The sequence below is a fragment of the Aspergillus flavus genome, chromosome 7 (genome assembly GCF_009017415.1).
Source record: "Aspergillus flavus chromosome 7, complete sequence".
Classification (NCBI taxonomy): Eukaryota; Fungi; Ascomycota; class Eurotiomycetes; order Eurotiales; family Aspergillaceae; genus Aspergillus; species Aspergillus flavus.
The window spans coordinates 2,904,373-2,927,567 of record NC_092404.1 but is presented as its reverse complement, the minus strand read 5'-3'; the positions used below and the strand labels follow the sequence as shown (position 1 = coordinate 2,927,567).

Sequence of the window (23,195 nt, the reverse complement as noted above, 5' to 3'; positions counted from 1 at the left end):
CATAATAACCAGAGCAAGAACCAAACCGCCAATTTTACCGTCATGGATTTCGACAACTATGGCAACTCAGAAATCAGAAATCTTACGTACCGTTCCCCCGAGAACTAAGGGAGACTATCGGCGTCACTTTGTATCTTTGACAATTTAATGTATCTTAAAAATGCTTCATCTTCGGGTGGCCACTATTCTCGGTCTAAAAGTACTTCCCTTAGATTCCTCCCACTATAACCGAAGGCAGTAAATCCTCCCGATATTCAGACCTTTAAGGCCATTATAGAGCTTACGGCGCGTGGAATAAAAGGTTGAATCACGTTAAAGCCTACTGTCGCAACTGTCGACGGATTTCGGGGAAACTTCGAGGCGGGGATGGCTTTTCATCGCGGGCATAAATTTGTAAAGGAGGTATCTACAACGATCAGGTTCAACTTCCCTTAAGTAGTGCGTGTATTGATCAGTTAGTTCACAGAAAATATGGGTAACTAGAGAAGTTTAACTATGAGAGAAGTAAATTCTGAAACTTTTTGAGGTACTGTGGCCCCCGATATCGCCTTCAGCGTTAGAAACAAAAAGATACACTTTCAGATCTTAAACGTATGATACTGTAAAGGAAACTTGAAACTAGCTAAATTTGCTATAAGATATACTAGCCACGGATAATAAAATATATAAAATTATTGACGTGCCCTTAGGGAGCATTGTCTCTAGAGGTAAACTAAAGCCGAACCTCTGTTAAGGAAGCTATCTTTTTTAGGAGCTATACAGCTAACGTTAGGAAAGTCTACAGCAGTTGTGACTAAGAAGGATTTAGATAACTCGTTTTAATAGTACTGAAGAACGGATTTGTAGGAGTATTTTAGGACGGGCGGTGGGGGAAGATTACCGCCTCATTTTGTAGGAGCCTAACTTGGCAGTCTTGACTACGAAACAGCGTGGCTTTAGATCCCCATGTTTAAAATGAGCAAAGCAATAGGAGGACTTGGCCCCATTTTTGACGAGGTTGGTTCTTTTGAAAGGGAACAAGAAAAGGACCCGTGTACGGGTCTCTGGTCTGGACTTTCGATTTGCCCATCAATTGGAAAAGCTACGACTAAATCAGACTGAAAGACGTAAATAGGGATTGGGCATAATATTTGAATATATCCTATTAAACTAAGGATTGTACGCCTTGTACACCTGCAAGGCACCCTCAATACTCTGCACGAGACCAAACAAGACGGTCAAAGAGATGGCGACCCAGAGTGGATACCACTGGCTTACATCGCGTCTGTCATTCCACCACTGCGTGATAGTAGATGGCCGAGACTCATCGAATTCAGTTTTCAGGATTACAAGCCGGTCATGCCAGTATTTATAGTCTCTTATCCGCCTGTCCACCTTCCCACATCGTAATATTGCTTCGTCCAATTCTTCAGGCCCATCCTGCTTCTTGTACCACTTCTCAGTCTCTTTATCGCCCTGTGGGAAAAGGAGGGCTAAAGTTTCAAGTGTCTCATCTACAAGGCCAGGTGGAAAGAATGATTTCCTGTTTGGCGTTTGTGTCAATTAGGTATCCCACCGCAAATGGATGGCTGTCATACATACTGTCTATGAGCCATTAGAAACGATGCGTGATGGAAAACTTCAACTGTCTTATTAACATCCCTCAATCGGAGATGGTCGCATAGGTTGGATGTCGGTTCCACCTGGAAACCTGCAATGCGAACCATACTGCACGCCTTAAATGCTCCATCCAATTTGGTTCCATCGTTCTCAAGAGAAACAGCCTCCGAGAGTCTCTCCCGGACAAACTCTTGCAGAGAACCCTGAGCCCAGAGCAGCTTTTCCCTCCCGGAAAAAGCATTTTCAAATTCGCCAACGTCTAGCATACAGAGAAGACGAACGGTCAGATCAATTGAAGCATTTATAGAATTTTCCGATGTCGGATCGGTGCTCCATTGACTTTTTTGAACAAACTCCTTCACCTCGGACCGCGAATATCCGTCTTGGATGCGTGCTGCAATTTCAATTATATGTTGATGAGTCCGAATAGCAAGGCGACTGCCATGGGACAAGAATGCGGTTCTGCATTGTTCGGTATAGTATTGGAAATATGAGCGTAAATGCTGCTTCTGGTATTGATGCCCGCTGCCCCATAAATGTGAGACGATTTTCTCCTGATGATTTTTTGGAATAGGCGACTCGAGGAATGAAATGTCAAGCGAGTCAGCATTAGATGATAATTGTAAAGGGTACATCTCGAGTAGCCTTCGGCGTTTGCCCTCGCTACCCCAGAAGACCAGTGATGTATTATATGGTGCACAAGCGTTCCCTCAGTCGGTGTGACAGGGACAGGGATGTGTGCATACATTTGCACAGCCACCACTTCATGCATAATCAACTGCCCAAGGCAGACTCGCTGCGGGGTTATGACAGTGGTAGTCGATTTCTGACTTTGACGTTCTCCCCACTGGGTTTCTCCTACCATTCTCATTTTTCTTCCCTTCCCCTGCCTAACAGGCTCGGATTCACCAAAAACGCACCTCGAACATTGACTCTTACCTGTTCCACCTTCCCTACAATACTGTCGTTTTTATTGACTAGAAGATCGGCAAATATTAAACTTCATCTTCATAGCCAGTATGAGATCATCGCGACTTCGTACCACCCTTTCACGTTTCCAAAAACCGAAAGCCCTCTGGCCTGATCCAGAACGATCTATCGGAAAATTTCTTGGCATAAAGAAGGGAAATCTCAACATCTGGCAGGCTGAAGGGCCTGCCAAAGAGGCCTTTGAGTCAATTACGCCACACATTACGGAGCTACTGGAATATTCCTGTGGCCCAGTACCAAGCTCGAGCTTCGTTCTGTTCGACATATTCATGATTGGCGAAACACGAGAGACTGCACTCCCTCACATTATGTTCTCATGTAAGCACTGCGAACCTCGAAAATCTGCCGTCGCTGCAATGAGAAAATCAAATATTCTCGAACAATGTCCACCGGGAATTCATCTGGGTAATTGGGACTATCCTCCCCATTCAAAGGACCCACAACATCTGGCGTCTACTGCATGCCATAAAAGCTCTGATTTTTACGTGAGCCAGGAGAATGAATCAATCTCTTCTCCCTACAACAACCGTTCTATCACGGTACATAATCCCTACAAAGAAGGCATGGGCCAGGCATTGCAGCTGGTGCTACAGAATACGTCGACGGAGCCTGGATACTTACGAACAGCAACAATTGGGAGCATCGTCATGCTCTCTGGCAGACGCTTTTACCTGGCACCAGCACACGTACGCTATCCTCAAAGCCACATTTTACCAGACATGGTGCCACAGGGCTCAAGGTCAGAGGATAGTGAATGCGAGTTTGGAGGCTTCGACGACGGGGATGAGAGCATGTCGGACTCTCTGGAGGTAGAGTTCATGAGTCAGTACAGCTTGACTCCGGAGTCAAGTGATCTAGAAGAAGATTGGGACCTCGACGAGGACGACTCATTCTCAGATGTCGAGTCCGATTGCCTTAATTCCGAGGTGCAAGCTGAAAGTCCAGACAGTAGCATCGTTGCTCCTAGTGATGGTGCAAACTACGTTCCAGATGATGCGAACATTCCTTCCTTGCTTCATCCCCCTTATCCAGAAGTCAAGTTCCCGTTTTTGAAATCAGACAATTTGGATTATTGTCTGATAGAGGTTGAGGAAACTGAGCACTACATGCCAGATCTCCCTGTACTCTCCCAAGAAAATATATGCCAACTAAACTCCGGATCAGTCGATGTTTTGGCAGCCACGGGCTCAGGAAATGTTCTTGCAGGCGTTCTATCCAGCCGAGTCTCCTACATTCGCCTCCCAAATGGGACGAGGTTCGTACAATTTTTATCCGTTCAATTTGAAGACTTGCTTCAACCAGGTGACTCTGGCTCCATCGTTCGAGACGCCAGAACGGGGATGATCTATGGTCACATAGTCGCAGGCGACATAGGCTCCCAAACTGCAATTATTATTCCGGCTGTTGATGTCTTGAACGATTTGATGGCGAAATCCACAAGCACGGAGATAGCCTCAGCAGAACACAACCCGGAAACCTTTACGCATCAGAGGGGATTAGAGACAACCAGCAAGGAGAATGGAAAGATATCTGTCCATGTATCCCGGAAATGTCCATTTTGCCCCGAGGACGCATGGCCCCATCATATCGAAAAGCACGTTCAGAGGGTGGACCATATCTCCTATATAAGATCAGCTGAAGGCTACGATGCGTCTTTGTTAGGTAGCCAGATATCTGGGAGGGCTTCGATCGGACCAAACACCGCTAGAAATATTGAGATAACAGGACAGACCTCGCCATGTGGAGTTGGATCCGTCTGTGAAGCCGACCCTAAAGTTGATTTGAAAAACAATTCTCCACTCATTGCGAAATCTCTCCACCAACAGCGACCAGATCCCAAGGATGATGAATGGAAGGCGGGCCAATTCTTGGAAAGGCTAGAGAGTCAATCAGCTCAAGATAACCGTCTCGACATGGGCACCATTGTGCCTGATGACATAGATCCAACCTCAAGTTCTGACAGTATATCCCTTGTCAGGCCAGGTTACCCGAATCAGGCATTGATACGAGACTACACTGTCGATTGGATTTGCGCTATACCAACGGAGGATGCCGCCGCCAAAGCTTTGCTTGACGAAGAACAAGATAGCCCATTTTGCAATACCTCATATCAAGTGCACGAAAAATCCAACCCTCCACAAGTCAGGAACACATGCAGGTGGCTTGTGAGTCATTCAAACTTTCAATCATGGAAAAATAGCGACTCTGGCGGCTTCGTATGGCTCTCCGGAAAACCCGGCAGTGGCAAGTCTATACTCTCGGGAGCCTTGGTTGACGGGAGGCTGGTTAATGATGAATCTGCCAAAATTCGCTATTTCTTCAAAGACAATGAGGAGAAAAACTGCACAGAAACTGCAATGCGCGCTCTCCTCCATCTGGTATTCCGTGCAAAGAAGAAGCTTGACTTTGAATTCGTCGGGCAAATGTGGACATCTGCAGCCTATGATTCTTCCACTGGAGACGTGATCTGTTTACTGGATGCTCTTGAAGAATGCCAGCAACCGAAACGCGATCGATTGGTACAGGACTTGGAGCAATTCTCTACATTCTCAAGAGGAAGAGTAAAGGTCGGACCAAATGTGAAATTCCTCGAGCATTTACTGGCTCAGGACATAAACGGCTACGCCTTGGGCCAAATTGGGAAAAATATCATGACAATCTCTGTTCTACTAGTGGGAGGATACGGCACCTCTTCGGCCGCAAACCTGGCAGAAGATATGATGCAAAGGTTACTAACTATTCCGATCGCCCTCATTATTTACACCGGTGACCGTGCACCAAGTTCAAAACATGATATCCACCTACGTTATGTCATCGTCAGCATTCGCTATAAGGGTGAGAGGGGTATACTTCAATATGATTTTAGCAAGACAACCCCTCAGCAGGTCGCACAGGAGGCAAATGCCATCAACATTCCAAATGAAGGAGATCACCAGATACACATTACCTTTGGAAGCCACAACTCTGGCTTACAGGTTGGTATGAATAATGGTTCGATTAACAAGGTTTGGTATCAATTGGCAAAGTTACTGGGCGATTTTCAATCCTCGCCGGTAATCTATAGTTCAAATTACCAAATGAATCTGGTGGGAGACGCTGCTGGAATTGCTTTGATTTGGATTTGCAAAGCTGCGACTTCCTAGTGATCGTCTCAATTTGATCACGGACTTTCTCGTCGTGTTGACCTATTCGATCTCGGCCTAGTAGATTCAAGGAGTACGGTTTGGTGGTAGACGATTAACTTCACATCGTTGACGAGCTTTCAAAATACCCTGGTGCTGACCCGGCCCGTGCTTTCCGGTGGTTTGAAGGCTACGGCGGACTAAATCTAGCTTACGGACAAAATAAAATATTACCAAATTTACTAATACCAACGCACTGTATATTAGCTCTACTATACTAACTATATACTATAATAACCCTAAAAATTAGAACCCAGGCTTACACTATCACTACCACTATCACTACCACTATCACTACCACTATCACTACTACCACTACTACCACCACTACCACCACTACCACCACTACCACCACTACCACCACTACCACCACTACCACCACTACCACCACTACCACCACTACCACCACTACCACCACTACCACCACTACCACCACTACCACTACTACCACTACTACCACTACTATTACTACTACCACTACTATTACTACTATTAATTTAATATATATTATTAATTATATATAAAATAAAATTACTATCTTAAACTTTTAATAATAAATATTCTATATAATAATATATTTTAGAGCTTTATTAAATCTATATTTTAAAGTGCGTGGCAATCGTGGCCGAATGTAAAACAGCAAGATTTCGGTGAAAAATCCGATAATCCAAAGTTTTGTCCGTTAGCTAGATTTAGTCCGCCGTAGAAGGCACCTCCGCTCCGTGTTCTCTTGCGGGATTCATGAAACTTCATGTCAGCTTTTCTGCAGTACGGCAAGTCTTTACCGTCACGATAGCATCATAATAGATTTCTACTCGACGCACATACGTACTCCTTATCTAATGCTTATGTGCAGATGAACAGCGAGATCGAATTTTCGGCTGACTCAAGGTGAGCTAACAACTAGGGGGTACAACCCTACTAAGAGGATTATTGCGGCGGTCGCACGACGGAGGGTGATTCTCATGCGAATCCTTACCCTCTCTATTGCATACCAACCTTTCTCACCCTTAGTCGCGCGACCGCAACGTAGCGAGAGTCGTTCCTTTAGAAGCTATTTAATATAAATATTTGAAGGCCTTAGCATAAGTTCCAAAATACGTGAAGTCCTTCGAAAATTTATATAAGGATAAATTCTCCCTCTAGTGTGATTGATTCGCTCCAAAAGCCGATTGCGGTCACTAAGCGAAGAAATAAGAGAAATTATCTTTCTCCTCTGTATTATATTTCGAGTTATCGCCCTACCGTGAAGAGAGATTTTTAGTATAAGAGCTCTAGTGTGTTACAGGTCAAGAGAAAGATAGTGGATCTGTGACGAATGTGACGTTCTGGCGAGAACAAGAGGAGATCGGAAGACATGGGACTAGCCTCAGACGTTGCCATTCACGGGTGTCTGCCTCAGTTGTCTTTTGGCTTGCTTTGAGGATGTTGTGTACTTAAATCCTCTCTCCCTGATCTGTTTTCCTTTCCTTCTTCTTTCTCTCTTCAGTATTGATACCTTCGCTGAATGGTACAGTTTGATTCTGATCTTGCTCTTGACCGTAACAGGATCGAGCCGTACCATTCAACGAGAGTATCAAGACTGAAGGGGGAAAGAGGGAGAAGATGGAAAGCAGGAATCTAAATACATACTGGCTCTTTCGTCAAACGCCTCAAAAATGCATCTAATGAAATCTCCTTCTTCCTTCATGCTTTTTTACCTGATCTTTCATATCTCTCATCGTCTCAATCGTCACATAGCTAGTTATCCACGATTACCGTCCAGTTATCATATATAAAGTTAACATAGTGGTATATCTCCTGTGTTACATTAGCGATTTAGATCATTTCGGAAGGAGACGGTATACCTCTAGACACTGTACTGATATCTATCCCCTTAGATATAATAGCTTAAGTAGTTCCCATAACCCTATGGATGGTAATAGTCTATTAAGGGTTCCTTGAACCCGCCTGGAATTCTTCTCTAAGCGGAGAAGCCCTTTTGCAGAATCTTCACTAGGTCTCCCTCTCTATTTCTGTTCTGCATCTATACCCCCTGTTACAGGTCAATCGACAAGAAATCAATTTCGGTACCAAGGACGAAAGTATCAAGACTGGGGAAAGAAGGAAGGAAAGATCTATCTAGTGGGGGATGTTGTTGATAAACCCAAACAAGCCAATCTGGCCATATTTGCTCCCGAAGCCGGTTTTGATATCAAACCGACCAACTCATCGATCCTTCCAATCCTATCGCCTTCAAGCGTCTTACGCGTAACACCCCCAAGCCTCTATTTTATTCGAATATACCGATAAATATCGATATCGCAGTACGGTCGAGCATTTCGATACTCCTCTCGAATGATCGCCTGTGCTTCACACTAGAGTCTTATTATGATGTAAGTACTAAGACGTCTGGCGCCTTCTGCAAGCTTTAGTTACCTTCACAGTAAAATTCGACCACCCACTATTTATCATGGGGAAATCCGTCTGCAGCAAGAAGGTGGTGTTTGCCGTGAAGGAAATTCAGCTCAAAGTTCTCCGGAAAATTAACGAAATGGAATCGTGACTGATTATGTAGTTCGGTTGGGTTAAGACCTTACTCAAAGGTCTATTAAATCACAGCTTTGCTAACCAAGGCCTTCACAAAATTATCAGCATTGAGGCGAATATAGCCTTTGGTTTTAAAAGTTTCGACCAGGGAGGCAATATGCTTCTCCCTGATAGTTCAAGGCCCAGAGCCACTCCAATCGAAATTTCTCAAGTTGACCTTAGCTCTTCATATGTAGAGGCGTTTCCTTTCCGAGTAAAACCGCTCATCTATCCCTACGGGAAAAATTATGGATAAGAGAGAGTTAGGACGGAAGGAAAATTAGAGGTGACTGAAATTAAAGCAAGGGAAAGTTAGGAAGGGATAAAAATTAGGATAAGAGGAAAACTAGAAGGGAGGGATAGAATAGCGGAGAAATTATCTACGAGGTAATATTTGATTAGAGGAAAATTTGAGTAGTTTGAATTTTAGAACTATGATAATTTTCAGTTTGGCTAAAATTAAGAGTAGTTAATCTTCCTCTTCACATAATTTTTATCTGTCGGGGAAAATTCTAGCTGCTCGGTTTTAACGAAGACAAGGCGAGCCAAAAGAAAAAAAAAAAATTATTGGCAGCATATGCCAAAGCCAGATGTGATAGCTAGTATAGGCGTTTTGCTAGAGTATAAAACGCAAAAGCACATTTCTCTGACGCAAAGCATAAAGGATGATTTAAGCGTTGTCGTTCCTTACCCCTACGACGTTCCTAGTTGGGAGACTCGCATTATTTATTCGATCTTTCCTTCCGATGATTAGTTAGCTGCTAAGTAAACTTTATTACGATTTGTGTAATAGGCTAATGCCTAGTAAAATGTACGGTGAGATTAGATCAGAGAGGAAGGAAGAGGATAGAAATTATTGTGGCTGGGCTGTGAGTTCACGTTAGTGGCGTTGGCTGCGATCGTCGCCTACGACCTGGCTGAAGGCGTTGGTAGTGGACTATTAAATTATACTTGTATGGCTTTGACTTCCTTGTGGAGCTTCCGGTTTTATTTATAAAGGATATTCTGGGCGTGTCTGATCTCCTGCAACTCAGCTTTAGTAGATTCGTTGAGTGCAATTTAGTGGTGGATAATATTCTTCAGCTTGTCGATAAGCTTCCGTACTTACCGGGTGGTGACCCATCCAGAGATCTCCCCAGGAGAATAGTTCTTATTATACTGTCCTCTCTTCCTTGTAACTCGCGTTGAGATGTCGTTCACCCTAAGCTAGAGACCCTGGACTGAGAAAACAGTAGTCTCATGCCGCAGGATACACACTATGATCGATAAGACTTTGCTCGAAGCTTGTGTCTCTAAATATTTATGGGCGAGGCCTCGGTAGGCCCCGCGGGTAGATCCGCCATACCATCGATCCGGGATTAGCTCCTGCTCGGTATACAGCAATTTTTATATCTCAATAGATAAACGACAATCGCCTCAATCCCAACAATATATCTCTTGGGGATCCTGGTGCCTCAGACCAAGCTGCAGTTTTTCCTCCAAATACAGCAGTGACCGCAATCGCCTTCTATATCGGCAATATATAGATAGAATTTCAAACCCTAACCACATAACCAGCTAACTCAGAAAGATTCGCAAGTAAATTACAGGTTTTATCTATATACAGTAATCACCACTCTTATATAAGGCTTCATGAAAGATACAGTGGGTATTCCATAAATTCAAAACCCTCGGGTCCTTATTACCTAGTTCTCCGTCTATACATTAACCCCGACTTACAAGAAATCTCGATACAATCAAAGCAATGTATTGTTGAAAATCTATTGAAATAGAATATAATTTAGGTATCGGGACGTATTCTCCTATCATGACAAACTTGCAGTGACTTACTGCTAACGACTGATGGATAATATCCCTTACTTAGTGTAAGAGTTCTAAGGCTGGGCTGCGGCTCCAGTGTTCTCCAACTAGACTGAGAAAGCATCGATCTACATAAATCAATTAATTTTTGCTTTGGAAGCGTAAACGCTGTTCATTTCACTGTATGCACGGTACCTAGCTAGTGATACCAACAATAGGTAACCATTTTCTTTTCGTAAAATCTATCAGTAGTTGAAATCCCGAAGATTGGGTGGTCGGCAGAAAATTATATCATTACTACAGGGTTTCAAACTTATGAAACCTCACTCGTATAAGGGCCTAGTCTTAAAGGTGAGTAAACTAGTCATTCACAATCGGGCAAGTTCTCGTCTCCGTCTCTCAGTTGAGCCCGACAAGCGAATATACATGAATTGTCAACCATTTTAGATCTGTGCAGTACCAGTACGAGTCTCCCGAGAATTCCGATCAGCGTGAAATAGACTCGATTTTGCTGCTTTGGGTAATACCTTGAAACTAGGTTCTACACGTCGCTTGATTTAGCGTTATTCTAGTAAATGTTCGATTGGCTCCTATCTGTACGCTGTGACCTCAAGTACGGTGGAGTTGGCAGTTTCTGGGCCCGATTATGCTCCGATGTGGCTGAAACAGTTTTGGCGCCGACAAAAGCGGTCGTGCGGAGTGAAAATCGGTTCAGCCCCGAGTAATGGCGAATTTATAGGTAGTACTCTCCCTCTGTGAGCTACGTAAAGAAACCTTTTAGACTTCATCTTCAAGCTGCACTTTCCTTTTGTCTTTACCACGCTTATATCTATATCCGCTCTATCATAGCGATGGTTGAGCTTGCTGGAGTGGTTGCAAGCGCTGTCACCTTCGGGACTGTTGTAGTATAGCTCACAACCTCTATCACTTGTCTAAAGGGGTTCTGTGAGCAAATTCGCAATTTGCCTAGTGATATTAATTAACTTCTGCGAGATATCGAGACAACTACTCGGTCTCGTCTTAAGTGATATTGACGCCAGCGCTTCAGGGATATTCAGGACGTTCAGGTGAAGGGGCCTGAAGGGGCTAAAGAATAAAACGGCAAGGGCATTCGTCCCAACGAATGGGAAAAAACTAATGAACACGGACATACAACAGGAGGGATTCGCTGGTGGTCACCCACCCAACTACTAACCTCCCGGCGTGTGGCTTAAGTACGGCTGAGCGGACGGGAAGCCCTGTTCTCCACACCCTATGGTCGTATGTATCTGTTACTTTTCAGTAGTAGATTATCTAGTAGCCATGCTATATTGTATTTAGTCATACAAGCAACAATCCCAAATGTCTGCGTGACTACTGGCTGCGCTTGGTATAATGAGATGCGCCTCTAGAAGCTCCTATTGCTGATGCATGGTTCAGAGAGAAACATGTTCATCAGGATTCAGAAGAAAGCAACGCGGCTATAATGCGTACTCGACATGAACAAGGTGGCATGGTTGGGACGTCTTGTATCGAATCTATATACGAGACCATCTAAGCTGTAGTCGAGCCTGAGACCATGAGGTAGAGAATAAATCAGAGTCGATGTGTCCAACCATCCGAGGCCAGAATCTGAGAATTTATCTAGCTGGTTTGACTACCGAACTCGATTTCTAAATTTGCCTGTCCTCGCCTGTGTCCCGCCGGCCCAGAAGGCTGGTGCGTGATAAGGGTGGCGTCGTTTTCACGCCGAGTTCTCTCTCGAAGCTCTGTCCAGTTTCTCTCAATTCTGAGTTTGGAACGGGGTTCCTCGGCATCGCCCACCAACGCACGGTCCTGCTGTGCACTTAGCAGGTCTAATTCCCTCAGACGGTCTTTTATATTGTTTCCTAGCAGCGTAAAATGGCATGTTACAGTCATTTAATGCGGATCTCTCCTTTCGCGGGTTATATTTCACGATATACGGCAATTCCGCTTATCAAAAGGATTCCTGTCCTTCACTGGATTCTGTCCCATTCAGGGGCTGTGGTCGAAATTGACACACTCATCTTCTGAAGGAAAACATGGCACGATAGTCTAGCAATGGAAGCATGTATTGTGCAGCAATATACCTAGATTATTTCGCCTTGTGGCTTATCGTAGATATTCTCCATTAGGAGGATTATAACCCGGATCGTAACCGCCATAAGCAATAATTTGCCAGCACACTAATATTCGAGGCCGCCAGTAGTAGGGCTATCTATCCATATGATCGCCCTCAAACATACGGAGGAACCACTGCACAAGACCTACTTATGTCCACTCCGGGTAAGGTGAGAAGTGTATCTTTGCTGGGGGACATGAATGCACAGAATGCAGCTTGCTTCTCCAGTGTATCAGAAACTTCTAGCATTTAGGAAAAACGGATTTCACTGTTATCAGTACCATGGGCTTCATAAAAGCCGTGAGTTCTGAAGTGCGTTTAGCTTCCATGCCGAGGGTGACTTCGTTGGGACAGGTGTAGGGTTAGAATCCGGGCTAATTTCAGAGCTAGAATTAAACTCTTTCCTTCGAGTGCTTCCAACTTCCTGTCGGCTTGTTATTTCCCGAGACCCTGTTGATGAACAGCAAAACGTGACTCCATCCACATGTCCATGAGGCAAGGTAACATCCCAAGCTCTCTTTCTCTCCACTCTCTGCTTCGAATCACTTCACCTTTACCGTAAAGGATAGCTCTGAGCCTGACATACTAGCTGAACTCTATAATGTGCTCGGGCTAACAATTTCCGTAAATCCCCGCATTTGTGCCCACGAGGCGTCAATTCATCAAAGCCATACTCCGCATACACCTTTGTGGGGACATAGCCTCGGTGGTATATAAGACCACTGAGTATGTTATGGATACCTTACGTTTTGTTTTAAGATAGCTCAACTATCTTGAGCCCCAGATATTATCATCTCGCCATGTTGCCTTTCAAGACCCTATTCTCCGCCATTTTCTTGGCTGTAGGAGGTTGGTCAAGCGTTCTTACAAAACCCCATTCGCCATACTTATGCTCGTCTTTAGGTTTTCTCTTCGGCTATGATAGCGGTATAATTACCTCCACGATCTCGCTACCCACATTCCAAGAGTACTTCACCAACCCCAGTGACACCGTCACTGGTGGTATTGTTTCAGCATTCCAGGGAGGCGCTATTCTCGGTACAATAGTGAACATGGTCTGGGCTGATTGGTTAGGTCGAAAGCGAACAATCCTGACAGGTTCCGTTATCTCCTGTCTCGGCTGCGCATTACAAGCTGGTTCCGTGAATATGGCGATGCTTATTATTGGCCGCTTCATTGCTGGAATGGCCGTGGGAATGCTCACAGCTACGATCCCTATGTACGCGGCTGAGTTATCTGAGCCAAAATGGCGTGCTACTCTTTCTGGGTTGCTTCAATGGATGTTGAGCTGGGGCTTTCTTGTTGCTCAGTGGCTTGGATACGGTTGCTCCTTCTCCTCTTCAGAATTTGCATGTAACGTCTCACCCCTTAATGAGATCAACGAAACATACTGATCAATTCTAGGGAGATTCCCTCTTGCCTTTCAGAATATACCCGGTCTAATTCTAATTACCGGCATTTGGTTCCTCGACGAGTCACCTCGTTGGCTGATGGAGAAGGACAGACATGACGAAGCCAAGGTGGTCCTTACACGGCTTCGAGGAAATTCCTCCCCTGACCTGATAGAGCTGGAATTCCGCGAGATTCGAGACGTCATCGAGGCCGACCGTGCTGCTGGAAATACCACTTGGAAGACAATTGTGACGAAACCATCCTGGCGCCGCAGGCTGATTCTTGGTTGTGGTGTGCAGGCATTTGGACCTCTCTCCGGCATTAATGTCATTAATTAGTACGTATCCAAGTTACTCGACATGGTGAGATCAGTGCTAACCATATCAGTTACGGTCCCCGGATTTACCAGATCTTGGGCATCGACAACAATCAGACTTCCCTCATGATCATTGGGATCAGTGGAGCGCTTTCCATCGTGTACTGCACCATCTGTCTCTACCTCGTGGACAAGGTTGGACGTGTTAAGCCGCTGATTGTTTCTGCTGCATTTCTCGGGGCGTCTTTGCTCGTCAACGCCGTCCAAGCCCAATACATGAACCCCAATAACCCACATCAGCTGCGGTCAATGGTCGCCATGAATTTCGTATTTAGTCTCTTCTACACTCCCTTGGGCATCATTTCCTGGGTAGGCATTCTCCCCTGCATTCAATGCCGGACCCATTCTGACTCACTATTTCCTAGGTCTACCCTGCAGAAATCTTCCCCGTTGAGGTCCGCGCGCTCGGCAATGCCCTCACCACATTCACTAATTGGACGGTCAACTTAATCTTCGCACAGTTCACACCAGGCGCTCTGTCCTCGGTAGGGTTCAAGTACTTTTACCTGTTCTTCGCGCTGAATCTCATCGCGATGCTCTGCTACTACTTCTTCTATCCAGAGACCAAAGGGCGCACTCTGGAGCAGATCGATGAACTGTTCGGCGACCAGCTCGTACCACACGCCCTGGAAGATCCGGAAGGTGCACAAGCAGCCATGGAAAAGGAGGCACAGGTGGCCCATGTGGAGAACTGAGGGGTGGAACTGACCACTGACCAGGCTGGAGGCTAGTGGGAGGTAGTATGCAGTTCAGTGGGTGAATATGGCGAGGGAACTAGATACTTAGTATATCGTTCGAGACAGAGAAGCCAATCATGCCACTCTCCTCTGTTGGCCGAGTATTGTATCTCATCTAGGGTAGGCCAGTGAGAGAGGAAGAAAAGAGTGCCAAGTCAGCTGTGCAGCCACTGAATATTAGCGGCGGCGATAGACCAATGGGCGTCCGAGAACGCCGCCGCCCAACCCTAAAGTGATATTGATACGATCACGAAGATCTTTCCTTGTAAAAAGTGTCCTCCCTCGGTAGATACATTGTGGGGATAATGTGGGGACCGACCCATGGGCAACCGTTTGCTCAATGATATTCTTATTCGAGCCGAAGAGAAGCTGTATGCATGGATACCCATGTACCCGGACCCCAGGGACGCCGGGGTAGTCTCAAATTGGCCTTCCTGTGAGTGTGGAGTGATCAACCCTGGCGACCCTGCTTGATTTGTTTGAACATTAACACAATGGTACTTTTTTATATGCATATTCTGTGAAGTAACCTGCAGAGGAAGAACTATTTGGAAGGCCAAACGCGCGTGATGGTAAGTTGATAACCAATTGCTGGCATGCACCATGCTAGTCATGAAGACTGCACATGAAGCTTCATCATTTACTGCATGCGCTCGCTCTAGCGTCCCCTGTTCTCTCTACCATCACTTTCCACCCCACGAGCTTCGAAACCTACTTCCCTACAGGATATTGTGACGTACGACGCAGACTCTCTCTTTGTCAAGTGCGAACGTATCTTTATGCTCGCGGGAGAGTATGCTCCATCTCGTGATCCTGTTCCTAGTGTGTGGCTAGACGCCGTTGAGAAAGTCGGTCTCCTTGGGTGGTTGCAGAGAGTAAAGGACATTTTGCGCACTACTGCTCCTAACCTTTTGTCTGCCATTGATAACTACATGTCTCACGTGTATAAGATCATTGCCGACGCACAAATAACAAACGGCGGGCTTGTGATACTTCTGCAGGCCGAGAATGAGTACTCCATGTTCGAGGGAGAGGCATTGGGTCTAGATAGACAGTACATGCAATACTTCATCGATAAAGCTCGCGATGCTGGTATCGTCGTCCCTATAACTAGTAACGACGCCAACAACAACGGTTACAATGCTCCGGGAACTGGCTTGGGCGTCATCGATATCTACGGTTATGACCAATACCCCATCGGAGTGGGGTGTTACAATTTATACGACTGGCCGGCTGGGTAGTTGAACGACAGCTACTGGAATGCACGCCTTACATTAAGCCCGAGCACTCCACACCTCATCACGGAATTCCAAGCTGGAACATCCAGTGGATGAGGCGATCCTGGGTACAAAAATTGTACCCCAGTTAATAACGCGTAGTCTTCAAGCATATCTATGCTTCTGGTGTCAAAAGCTTAGCCTCTACTCCATCGGAGGTGGCACGAACTGGGTAAACCTAGGATACCCAGACTTTTATGCTAGCTACGACCTTGGAGCTATAATTGCTGAGGAAGGCACTGTCACCCGCGAGAAGTATTCCGAAGCCAAATCGCAAGGCCAATTCTTCAAGGTGGCACTAGCTACTACCCTTCACGGCCTGTCAAATCAGATTCAACCACGGTGTTACCACCCAGCCTATGAATATGTCCACTCGCCGTATACCTCAGCCAAGCACCCGATGGAATTGAAACAAGCTCCTACAAAGGTGACGTTTCAAGCTTTATTCCATGACATACATGTCTATCGATGAGTTCGGTATTAACTGCGCGAATTTCTATGGTAGCCTGCCGATTCGGAATTTCACTTTTCAGCTTCTATCAGATCTACCCCCGAGCAATTACCTCATGCGTGGGGAGCACTTTGGGTTTTACCAGGCTGGGACATACGGACAGTCTCAGTTTTACATCAACTGTGCACAATTGACCGTCATAGGAGACGGCATTGGAGCTCCCAGTCCCACGGTCAAGATTCCAGGGGTTTATAATGGATATGAACTTGGTATCCTTGTAGATATTGGTAACCATGTTCCAACAAGCTATACTGCTCCTGGGCCTGCGAAGTGCCTCAGTAAATGTGAGGATGGAACACCTAATCTCGTCGGACAGGTCAGTGATGGTGACTGCAGAGCGTAATTCCACAATTTACACTACATCTTGCCATCCTTCAGCAAATGCCGAATCGAGTGTTATAGTTTTGTCTGATCCTGTTAGGAGGGCCTTGTTAGCTAAGAACTCAACTCATTCATTTTTAGATTAAACCTTTCCTCAATGCACCTTGTCCTGGAAGGCCTTGAGTGCCAATGTACCTACTCAGTCTACCCTTGAATGTGTTATGGGTTCAAGTAGTTGACCTCCCTCTGTATGGCTTACCTGTGCTACATCATCGCTCTTTATTAGAAGCACTCAACTCATTCTATGATTGTTCTGTGTTCGTATAAGCGAAGCACACTTATGAGCCTTGTTCGTATCCTCCGAAGTCTGGGTTGTCAGGCCCGAGCCCGAGCTATACAAGAATTTCTCACTATCCTCTATTGTTGTACACGCGAGTCTTGGCTTGTAGAGACTTTATACCCATTCTTTGTAACTTCAGAGAGAGAGGTGTCTATCGACTTCTGTGTACTGTATACGTCAAGGGAGCATATAATTGAAGTTCAAGAATCCCTCTTACGAATCTAGCAGCGCCAAATGACCGGGACTCATTCTTATATGCGATTGGGCAGAGATACAGACCATACTAGGTTGAGAATCAAATGATCTTATCCAGATTGTTATATCTGATGGTTCATCTTATTTTTCGGACACTCTGGGAAGCTAAGCAATGAACTCACAGACTCTTATGCGGATGCGGATATTAGAGGTGCGGGCTCTGTCAAGGAAAAGGGACTTATGAGCTTCAAGGTGATTGACAAGAGCAGGCCAGACTGGAACTTTTGCAAAACATCTCTCAGTGGAAGCAATGCTACATCCATTCATCTATGTTTCCCTCAGACTAACGTCATATCCTCCGACCTAGTATCTGGAACGAATATCTACGCTATAAACTAGCAATCGTGTGATGTTGATTCTTCTCATATTCAACCGTTGAACTATCCGGCGAATGGTTAATCCTACATACCTTGCTTATAAATCCATTGGTATGGGTGAGAGGATTCTTAGAGGATCATTTGTCTATGAATGGATCGGATATGTTATTTTTTAGTGCCGGGGTCTAAGATATCCGTCTTTAAATTACTCGCTCTTGACCTTAATGTTGAATAGGGACGGCAAATTTATTTAGCTTACCGATCACAGCATTCAATAGAGATTATCCTGAGTACGGTTGCATTGATTCCCGTGTATAATCGTGTCCCTCCCTGTCAAAGAGAGAAGGAACAAACACAACCACTACCTGCCTCCACTTTCTACCTTCATGTAAAGCTTCAGAATTCCCTCAATGTTTACCAACCGCTCGTGGGGCTTTAGTCATAGAAGGAGGGTCTTCTCCCTATCGTGCTTTCCAAAGAATGCCCCGAACAAAACCGTTGTCACGGCCATGACGCCCGCCAATGACGAATACATGATAACCAGATGAGGGTCCTTGGTTATTGGCGTAAAAGCCATGGCCAGGCAAGCTCCAACTCCAGCGGTGGCCATCCCCACCGATTGAACCATCGATTTCATCTTCTTTGGGGCTTGGTTGTAGGCGTATTCTGTCCCCGTGGTGAAACAGAAGATTTCCGCAATTGCACTGAGGACGTAGATTGGCGTTTGCAGGAACATGGAGATTTGATTGGGAATCTGGCCATGATCTGACTCCGGGCACGTCAGGGGATGGTTGTAACAAGGGCCCGTGGAGTAGACTAATTTCTGCAGGATCGCGGTGTAAACCATAGCGAGGGTGAGAAATAGGAATCCCATGGCAATCCGGGCCATGGGCCCGAATCGAATCCTGCGCCGGGTCAAGAAAGGTATAGACCCTTTGAGGCCACTGGAGTCAGGATAATGCTGGCAATAGGGTTGGGTGACTTGATGGTGTCGTTCGGAACTCCGGAATTAACCATCTGTCCGGCCTGGGAAATGAGGTTATTGAAGGTTTGATTCAGGCACAACCAATGAACGGGAAAGAGGAGACTGAAAGAGGATATCATGTCAGTTGTCCATGCCTTTAAGTTGACATATTCACACTGGGGGCGTACAAAACCCGACATGCGAGTAATCCACTCTTCAACTCGTCAATGAATGTATCGGTCCAGGGCACCTGTCGGTGGTGCTTCTCTTGTTGTTTTTCTGGCTTGGCCTCGTCCATCTAAACCCCTTCGCGTATACCATACACCATTGCTCTACTGGCTTGTGGCAGCACAGAGCCACTTGGTGGGCGTTGGACTGATCGCGGGAACAGTTGGCATCTATTTCTCTGGCGTCGGTGTAAGGCATCACTTACCCAGCGTATGTCGCCACGCCAGCAATGGCACAACCGATAGAGCCATCATGCACAAGGGCACCAGGTACGCGACCCAGTATCCAACATACTTCTCAAGAATTGTGGTCATCAGGGCCGACAGTCCACCCACATTCACCATCCTAGCCCGAGGTGTCAACAGTGCTAGATGTCGAAACGAGGCACGAGAACGAAATACCAGTAGTACACATTGTAGATATATTGAATTGTAAGCTCTCGATCTGTGATGAGCTTTTTTCCGTTCTTTAGTACCTTGACCTTGGGGTTTATTTCAGTGTACTGCTCCGCTATGGCCGGTCAGCTCGAAGAGGTTGTCAACTCCAGGCAACTGGTGCTTCCATTGTGACATACCGATAAATGAAGCGATGGAGGATCGCACGCCTCCTGAGCCTGGAGAGATGAGCACGATAGCGGTGGCTAATCCACCTTCTGCGGCACCGGCTTGAACGGCGCGAGGAAAGGAGGTCCCGAACAAAATCACAGAGCCGCAGAGTTGGAGGCTGTCTGATGATTAGCCTTGACGAGCGTGGTAGCAATTCAATCAAGATCATACAGAGCAGAGACCAGAATAGTTCTATAGCGACCCAACCACATATCAGCCATGACTGCTGCTGGGATCGTTGCGAGATAACCGGCAGCCATCATCGCGTTCACAATATTGGTTGCCATCGCTTCGCGCAGGCCCAGTACGCCGGGAATCTTGCTGGAAGGAGAATGCTGGATGTAATTCTTTGCTTGAGATTAGAATTCCTTGTCTAGCTTCAGAGTCAATCAACAGAAAGACTCGTGCAAAGGGGTGGTCGGCCCATACCAGGCGAAACGCTCGGCAGCTCCCACGAACGCGATCAACCATACTGGGAAGGATACGTCGTCTACCACAGGAAGTAAATCTTCTTCGTCATGCGCACTTACTACCGTTTGAAACTGCTGTGGATCCCCTTTACTTTCATTGGATGTGGCCACTTTCTGTCCTTCGATATCGTCTCCTGTGCTCATTGTGTCTGACGGAAGTCGCTATGCTTGCAGCTTGGTACCGGTGGAAAGTAGAAATCAAATCGAAAAGGACAGATGGAATCAGGAGGCATTTGGTTGAAAGAAATAAGCCAAAAGATTTTGGCCGCATATCCATAGACTTAAGAAGTAACTAGTATGAATCCGTGATGTATTTATTTCATTCCGATAGGGCTCGGAATACAACCCCAGATAACATATGGTTCGTCCCGAGAGCGGAGTAAATCTGCGATTAGTAACCGGCAGGAACTCCGACTCTTCTTCCACCTCCTTCACCATATTCACCACCGACAAGCTGGGAATACGAGAATAAGGCGATGCTGGATTATAGATCTAACCACCATGAAGAACATTTCTAGGGACATGGTCCGGAAAAATGGTAAGCTAGTCTCCTGTGAGCCGTGTCGCATCTCCAAAATCCGGTGTGACCATCAACAACCGACGTGTAGACGATGTGATATTAGGGGTTTAAGTTCTAAGGTATGTACAAACTCCTTTGATTTTCAAATCCGATCTGAATCTGGACACGAACCCAGAGCCTGTAAGTTGCGGACTGACAGTACCAGTGCTACTATCATCCGGCCCCTTTAACTCGACCACGGAAGAAGAGACAGGCACCTCGCAGCGTTTCTCCTGCCAACCCATCGCGCGAAGATGAGGTCTTCGATGTCTCTTCCAGCCGGGGTGACAGCATCGCACCAACTGGGCCTCAGATGGGCGTGACGTCTGCCTCCCAGCCAACTTACTTGGGATCCACCAGCTTTATATCTGCATTTGACCATGGTCAACAAGATATGTGCCTCTCAACACCGAAAACAGCACATGCATCCACCCTGCGCAAGGCATGGAGTGCCGACTTCACTCACGTGTTTCCCCGACTGGTGCAGCTTCTGCGTCCCCTGAGGCTCTATGAAGATTTAGTGACCGACAAATACTATCGAAGCTCGTTCACAGTCATCCCAGCTCCTCTTGTCCTTACTCCCTTAAGGCTGCTTCGAGATTACTGGGACAGGGAGAGATGGCCGCACGAGGGTTTAGGATCCCAGATCACTCAGAACACGGCTACCCAATCGATCAAGGTGGAAGCGAACATGACAACGGACCGGTTTTACAATTTGTTCACGGGTGCGAATCTGCGATGGGAGTTTGTCGGTATCATCTTCGCTATGGCGGGACTCGGTGCCAGCGTGTCGTCTTCCTCCCCGTTGTTATCTCTGAATGGCAAGGATGAAATCAGTTCAGACGCCTTTACCATGGAGATGGCAGCTGCAAGTCATGCATGTCTTGAAATCTGCAGGCAGTACGACAATGTGAATGACTTGGTGGTTTGGCTGAACTACGCGTATTTCGTATTGGCATCAAATATAATGGGAGAGACAAGTAATGCCAATGCACTCTATAGCGCAATGCACAAGGCTAATAGAGAATAGGTCATCAGATTTACACCCAATTTGGGGACCTTGTCTCCTGCATCCATGCCATGGGCCTACACCGTCCACATTCTCCTGAGTCCTCCATTCCCTTCTTTCTCTCGCAGACTCGCAAGAGGGTTTTTGCAGCATCATATCGCACCGACAAGAATCTTGCTACTTTCCTGGGAAGACCGCCTCGACTTCCCTACCATTACTGCGACGTGGGACTACCCTTGGATCTCGATGACTATAGTCTCGTCCTGGATAACCTTTCCCTCGACAAGGCTGTCAGGCAACTGACATCGGATGGGTGGGGCACGTGCAACGGTGGTCTTCGCCCTGCAACAGTCATCCGGCTGCGATACATGATTGCGAGGTTGCGAGAGCAGGTGATGGAACTGTCCTTGGGGCGGGACTCGGTTGGTTCTAGACAGAATGAACTTCAGTAAGATGAACGGCGTAGACTTCTCTCTCAATACGTGGAATACTAATATGCTTATAGCATTACTTATCAAGAGTGTAAGCGATTGTGGGATAAGGTTCCCAATGAGTTTCACTACAGCAAGCACACCTGGGAGGTTCTAGGCCCGCACCTGTCCATAGTAAGTCTGGTTATCCATCTGGAATACCTCTATACGGTGTTCCAAGTCGAGCGTATTCGTTGCAGTGAGAGTCTCGATGCCATGACCGATCTTCTAGACTCGGCCATGCAGATAGTCTCGGTAGTCACGGACTTTACAAGGCAACGCGATCAAGAAGGCAGCATTCGGGAGCAGTACACGTGGATTGTAAGTCATTGTAACCTGTTTCCATGTCTATCCCCTATCCTCTAACCTGTCGGGGTCAACTAGTTTCTCTTTTATGCTCTCCCGGCGGCAGGCGTTGTTGCTACCGAACTCCATCGCTGTACGGTGTCCAGGGTGCCACTACCATGTTCCATTCCCAGGTCCAGAATCATCCGTAATCTAAGCTTACTTGTTTCCTGGTTCGAAAGTGCTAACCCACCGAACAATAGCACACACCAGGCGTGTGTGGAAGTCACAAAGGCCATGATCAAGCTCTTAGATGATACTTTGGATTACCCGTCAGGTGGTCAGATGGCAGATGGACCACAACCCGGCACAGGCAATCGGCCTGCACCAAACAACAGTGATCGAGTCGGGGATAGTTCCCATTTGATCGGGATGTCCTTAAATGCCCACGAACAAGATGAGACAATACCGAACGTGGATACTCTTGAAACCAGTGAGGACTTCTTAAACTGGCTGGACGAGTTGGGGTTGGACACCAGCGTGCCTGAGTTCTTTCGGTGGCAGTAGATGCATTAGCCATCACCGAGTTCTACGTAAGCGCTGTACGACAGGATATGTAGGCACGTTGATTAGATATGTTCTTTCACTATTGTCCAATACAATAATGCTAGGTTCGACGGCTTCAGTCTCCGTGGGAAAGGTCCAAACGGTGTCGTGCTGTTGGTCAGCATGGGACTGCGACTGGCTGGGGCTGAGTATAACCCGTCCAGAGAAAAGGCATTGCTCTGATGAAATCACTGCGGATTCTATGTCTCTGT

At 46.3% G+C, this 23,195-nt stretch overlaps 6 protein-coding genes across 6 annotated transcripts; 4 read left to right on the top strand and 2 right to left on the bottom strand.

Moving 5' to 3' along the window:
* Nucleotides 1-457: 457 nt before the first annotated feature.
* F9C07_2281264 (uncharacterized protein) lies at nt 458-2,250 on the bottom strand. The gene is made up of 2 exons (XM_041294986.2): nt 1,582-2,250; nt 458-1,522 (listed from the first exon to the last, which is right to left on the bottom strand). The coding sequence occupies exons 1-2, from the start codon at nt 2,232-2,234 to the stop codon at nt 1,150-1,152; spliced, it is 1,026 nt and encodes a 341-aa protein (XP_041150688.1). The 5' UTR covers nt 2,235-2,250; the 3' UTR covers nt 458-1,149.
* On the top strand, nt 2,251-6,838 carry F9C07_2281263 (uncharacterized protein; the record flags this gene model as incomplete). The annotated part of the gene is made up of 2 exons (XM_041287320.2): nt 2,251-5,568; nt 6,636-6,838. Exons 1-2 carry the CDS (start codon nt 2,619-2,621, stop codon nt 6,836-6,838), a joined length of 3,153 nt encoding a protein of 1,050 aa, XP_041150687.2. The 5' UTR covers nt 2,251-2,618.
* Nucleotides 6,839-13,061: 6,223 nt separating this feature from the next.
* Nucleotides 13,062-14,887, top strand: F9C07_2086801 (putative transporter; the record flags this gene model as incomplete). The annotated part of the gene is made up of 5 exons (XM_041294996.2): nt 13,062-13,110; nt 13,165-13,614; nt 13,666-13,990; nt 14,041-14,338; nt 14,395-14,887. The coding sequence occupies 5 exons, from the start codon at nt 13,062-13,064 to the stop codon at nt 14,722-14,724; spliced, it is 1,452 nt and encodes a 483-aa protein (XP_041150686.1). The 3' UTR covers nt 14,725-14,887.
* Nucleotides 14,888-15,235: 348 nt separating this feature from the next.
* On the top strand, nt 15,236-16,515 carry F9C07_2281261 (putative beta-galactosidase; the record flags this gene model as incomplete). The annotated part of the gene is made up of 2 exons (XM_041294995.2): nt 15,236-15,968; nt 16,180-16,515. Exons 1-2 carry the CDS (start codon nt 15,546-15,548, stop codon nt 16,513-16,515), a joined length of 759 nt encoding a protein of 252 aa, XP_041150685.2. The 5' UTR covers nt 15,236-15,545.
* Nucleotides 16,516-18,226: 1,711 nt separating this feature from the next.
* On the bottom strand, nt 18,227-20,198 carry F9C07_2201210 (H+/oligopeptide symporter; the record flags this gene model as incomplete). Its single annotated transcript, XM_071509503.1, has 10 exons — nt 18,227-18,435; nt 18,522-18,556; nt 18,605-18,692; nt 18,720-18,874; nt 18,940-19,049; nt 19,077-19,126; nt 19,185-19,460; nt 19,491-19,702; nt 19,756-19,936; nt 19,979-20,198. The coding sequence occupies 10 exons, from the start codon at nt 20,196-20,198 to the stop codon at nt 18,227-18,229; spliced, it is 1,536 nt and encodes a 511-aa protein (XP_071367131.1).
* A 357-nt stretch (nt 20,199-20,555) lies between these two features.
* Nucleotides 20,556-22,944, top strand: F9C07_13383 (uncharacterized protein; the record flags this gene model as incomplete). Its single annotated transcript, XM_071507991.1, has 5 exons — nt 20,556-20,693; nt 20,780-21,593; nt 21,644-22,070; nt 22,128-22,413; nt 22,477-22,944. 5 exons carry the CDS (start codon nt 20,556-20,558, stop codon nt 22,942-22,944), a joined length of 2,133 nt encoding a protein of 710 aa, XP_071367130.1.
* Between the last annotated feature and the right edge of the window lie 251 nt (nt 22,945-23,195).

Excerpts from the sequence above, each read along its gene's own strand:
- F9C07_2281264 (XM_041294986.2), bottom strand. The coding sequence starts at position 2,234 with ATGTACCCTTTACAATTATCATCTAATGCTGACTCGCTTGACATTTCA. Across the intron at positions 1,523-1,581 it reads TTTCTAATGGCTCATAGACA|GAAATCATTCTTTCCACCTG; the intron begins GTATGTATGACA and ends AACGCCAAACAG.